Source organism: Lottia gigantea (genome assembly GCF_000327385.1).
Source record: "Lottia gigantea unplaced genomic scaffold LOTGIsca_883, whole genome shotgun sequence".
In the NCBI taxonomy this organism is placed as follows: domain Eukaryota; kingdom Metazoa; phylum Mollusca; class Gastropoda; family Lottiidae; genus Lottia; species Lottia gigantea.
The window spans coordinates 5,485-10,432 of NW_008710902.1; the positions used below are offsets into that span (position 1 = coordinate 5,485).

Below are 4,948 nucleotides of genomic sequence, written 5' to 3' on the forward strand. Positions count from 1 at the left end.
TCAACATCTGAAAAAACAGAGTTCGGAATTTTACACTAAAATCAACATCTGAAAAAACAGAGTTCAGAATTATTACCACTAAAATTAACATCTGAAAAAACGAGTTCAGAATTATTACCACTAAAATTAACATCTGAAAAAACATCATCCAGAATCATTACCACTAAAATCAACATCTGAAAAAACAGAGTTCAGAATTATTACCACTAAAATCAACGTCTGAAAAAACAGAGTTCAGAATTATTACCACTAAAATCAACATCTGAAAAAACAGAGTTCAGAATTATTACCACTAAAATTAACATCTGAAAAAACAGAGTTCAGAATTATTACCACTAAAATCAACGTCTGAAAAAACGAGTTCAGAATTATTACCACTAAAATCAACGTCTGAAAAAACAACATCCAGAATCATTACCACTAAAATCAACATCTGAAAAAACAGAGTTCAGAATTATTACCACTAAAATCAACATCTGAAAAAACAGAGTTCAGAATTATTACCACTAAAATCAACATCTGAAAAAACAGAGTTCAGAATTATTACCACTAAAATTAACATCTGAAAAAACAGAGTTCAGAATTATTACCACTAAAATCAACGTCTGAAAAAACAGAGTTCAGAATTATTACCACTAAAATCAACATCTGAAAAAACAGAGTTCAGAATTATTACCACTAAAATCAACATCTGAAAAAACAGAGTTCAGAATTATTACCACTAAAATTAACATCTGAAAAAACAGAGTTCAGAATTATTACCACTAAAATTAACATCTGAAAAAACAGAGTTCAGAATTATTACCACTAAAATCAACATCTGAAAAAACAGAGTTCAGAATTATTACCACTAAAATTAACATCTGAAAAAACAGAGTTCAGAATTATTACCACTAAAATCAACATCTGAAAAAACAGAGTTCAGAATTATTACCACTAAAATCAACATCTAAAAAAACAGAGTTCAGAATTATTACCACTAAAATCAACATCTGAAAAAACAGAGTTCAGAATTATGAATAAAATGGAGAATTTGAAATTACAAAACTAAAATCAGTACAATCAACAGCCTCAAGGATTGAAATTTCAAATGAATTTTTTCCCCCTAATTTTCTACATTTCAAAGGGGCGTTACTGAACAACATTTCTAAGTCATGTAAACAAATAAAGGGCTATGACATTTTGCAAACATTTTGAGATGAACTCTCAAAAACATAAATCAGCTAACCTTAGTCTTTCAGACATCTCAATACTCAATCATTTAAAATTGATTTTAAACTTAGTTTTAATATCCAATCAGATTACTGTATATGTTAAAATCTGGATTTGATCTTTGTTAAGTGAAGAAAACCCTAGAGAAACGTACCTTGTAAATTAGTTAAAGCCTCGAGTCCTATTGGAATATTAGAAATTGATCTCTGAGTATTTCTCATATGTAATGTCTGTAACGCACTTAATGCTGGTATTTGTCTGGAATAGAATATATAGTGAGAGTTAATATCCTGGGTGTAATCTGAGAAAGATGATTGTCATGAAGAAATATCAAAGACAGACCTGTAAACTACAGAGTTTATTATAATCTATTGAAGATATAAATAGTTCAAATTTCAAACAGTACAAGAGCAACACAAGATCAGAGATTTGACTAAGGACCAGCAGATAGACAGGATTCTTGTCATGTGAATGAAGCCATGTCTCGGGATTATAACCTATAGATATAAAGTTAGAAACTATTTCTGTTTTATAATAACTATATAGAGTAAATAGTATAATATATTATAGATTGTCTTACCGTAACTGGGCATGAACAAGAGGATTATTATTTAAAATCAACGTTCTTAAATCAGTTAAACGTCTCATCTGAGGGGGTAACGTTTCTACAAAATACAAATATCAATAATTATTATAGCTGATCATACAGAAATATTGAGGCTTTAAAAATTACTACAACCTGGTTTCTTACAAACTATTTATACTTAATTTAGTGTTTTTTGACGTCAATATCTCGATAGCTGCTATTGATATACACGGACCTTTGTCATAGTGACGTCATAAAACACATAGTTTAAAGGGAATTGTAGGAACCACAGACATCTGATTGAAAATTTGAATGGTACAAATGGATACTATCAGTGTCCCTGATACACATAAAAATTTAGAAAACCTCTAAACAATCTCTTTAAAGCAAAGAGTACAAAGAATTTGACTGATTTTCCTGTTAAAAACGTGAAACTGAAAGTTGAAGAATTAAAAATCATACCTAGACAGTTGTTACTGAGATCTACAAAAACTAAATCAGTTAAATTAATAAATAGTTGGTTTGGTATCATCTCAATTCTAAAATATAAATAATATTACACAACAAACAATATCAGAATTTATAACTAAATCTATACAGAGACGTTGATATCTATACAGAGATGTTGATATCTATACAGAGATGTTGATATCTATACAGAGATGTTGATATTGCAGAATTACTAATAATAATAATAATAATAATAATGTACACAAAACTCAATGTTAAGGTGAACAACTGTCTGTTAATATTTAAAAAAATTCAATTAACAATTTGACTTACTGGTTGTGACTAAGATTTAAAACTAAAACAGATTTAGCGTTTTCTAATTGTGGGGGGACATCTGTTAATTGATTATGGCTCAAATCCTGAAATACATAAAGTAATAATCAGATAAAAAAATACATTTACCTCAAGTTAATATTTCAATTTTACCAGACAAGATTGAGGTCACCTAATGATCTTCTAAACATAAGAATTTGCTGTAAGTATAGAATTTTACATTCAGAAATACTATACTTATGACAAAATTGATCGTAACATTTTTTATGGAACAGGAAATTAGCATTGTGGTCTCTCTGAAAGGAACAACTAGTTGATAAGAGGGATAGCATGTCTTGCTGGACATTTACAGAGTAAATAATATAATACAACTCAAATCAAATAAAAACATAAATATTATACCTACCACAACAGATAGTTCAGACAAATCAAATAATTCTGCTGGAACACCTTTATCAGTAATTTCATTATAACGACAATTTAACTTGGACAAGGCTGGAAGTTTGGGTAAAAACTTTCCTAAATCACTGATAGAATTATTCTTTATTGTCAATTCTTCCTAAAATAATAAACAAACTTGAAGTATTTTGTTCATCATACATGGTTTATAATCAACTATTATCCGAGCTAGTTCGTTGGTATATTGAATTCTGCCAATCTTATTAAAGTGAATTTGAATAAAAGCTTTAAACAGTAATTTTAGAATGATTTTAAGTTGATAAAAATATTAAGCTGAAAGAGGGCATGTATTCTAATAGTACTAATTAACTTACTAATTTATCTAAGTTGGCCAACTCTTGTGGCATCTTCTGTAGATGTGTTGTTGATAATTTCAACCATCTTAATCCTGTCATCTCCTCGATCAACTCCGGAAACTTGTTTCCCTGTTAATAACAAATAATTTTCAAAAATAGGTCAACAGAGAGGGAGGAGATCAGTTATCATTCAATAATAGGACGGAGATAGAGAGATAGGAAGGGTGTGGGGGAGGGGGTCAGGGGGGTCTCCTCGATCAACTCCGGAAACTTGTTTCCCTCTTAATAACAAATAATAGCGAGATCAGTTATCATTCAATAATAGGATGGAGATAGAGAGACAGGTAGGGGGGTGGGGGAGGATTGAGAGGGTGGGAGGGAGGGAGACTTGGGTGGGGGCAGAGTCTAGGGGCAGTGGCATCTTGTGTAATTCAGAAAGTGTATGTCCCTGTAGGAAAAATATTACAGATAACATACTGAAGAGGAATGAAAAAAAAAATGAAGCCATCCATAAAATTATTCAAAATTCTTTTTTCAAGATTTTCTTTATCAATACCACAACTTTGTCACATGAGACATGTTTTTAATTTTCTTATTCTATAATCTTATCTTAACTTATCAGAATATAGGAAAAGGCCTTTAAATTATTCCTCTGCTTCTAAACTTATTTTAATCATGTGTGCGTGAAGTTTGGAATTTCATATAGTCAAAGAGACAGGATATAAGATCATTAGATACAAAATCAGAAATAATCTTTGATTACATTAGATACCCAGGGGGCAGGGACAGCAGGGGGGCAGGGACAGCAGGGGGTCGGGCCTAATGCCAGATGTTAACTTCGGGTTAAAACTTAGTAGGCTTAGAGACTTTAAATGCAAATGAATGTGCCATTCCATTGAACAGTCAAAAAAACAGAAAAATTGTCGACTGGTTGAAAAGCTTGTAATAAATATGGACTGTACAGTATAGAGAATAAAAAATAGGTGCCTATGAGAAGAGGGCATCATCACAAGTCAAAAAAAAAAAAAAATCAGAAACACTAACAGAAAAAAAGGTACTTTGGCTTTGGACTACTTTCACTTTTGAACCATTGAAGCCAGATCTATAAAAATGATACGTAGAGAAACCCCTTATCGTCTGCTTATAACTTATACATCAAAAATAAAAAAATTACAAACCTTAAAGTCATTTTTCGTCAAATCAATGCCTCGGACGAAAGGCAAGACTCCTGTCGCCGCCATCTTGGATTATTGTTAAATAGAGTTATTTCCCTTCGAGTAAAAACGAGAAGAATTTGGCCCGTTGCTGAAAATTAGTCCCATTGCAGACGACATTTTGTTTCAGAAAACTTAAATATCCTAAACAAAAACATCTCAGATAAAACCATCTTTTGAAGTCGGCGAGAGCAGACAGGATAAGCTCGACCTTGAATAAGTCACCTTCATTCATAATTTCAGTCCACCCATCTGTACATGGGTACAGATAATCCGGGAAAGATCATTGCCAAGAGGTTTATCCAAGCTTAACCAACCGGTAGAAAGGTTCCCTAACTGTGAACTCAAGTTGTTATCAAGCAGACCATGTTCACTCTTTTCGAAACACCTGATGGTAT

The 4,948-nt window shown here is 31.5% G+C and overlaps 1 protein-coding gene across 1 annotated transcript; it reads right to left on the bottom strand.

Annotated features, from left to right (window-relative positions):
- Positions 1–144: 144 nt before the first annotated feature.
- Positions 145–4,577, bottom strand: LOTGIDRAFT_176269 (hypothetical protein; the record flags this gene model as incomplete). The annotated part of the gene is made up of 9 exons (XM_009068044.1): positions 145–176; positions 334–390; positions 1,367–1,470; positions 1,793–1,877; positions 2,261–2,337; positions 2,582–2,667; positions 2,988–3,140; positions 3,355–3,465; positions 4,515–4,577. 9 exons carry the CDS (start codon positions 4,575–4,577, stop codon positions 145–147), a joined length of 768 nt encoding a protein of 255 aa, XP_009066292.1.
- Positions 4,578–4,948: the final 371 nt, after the last annotated feature.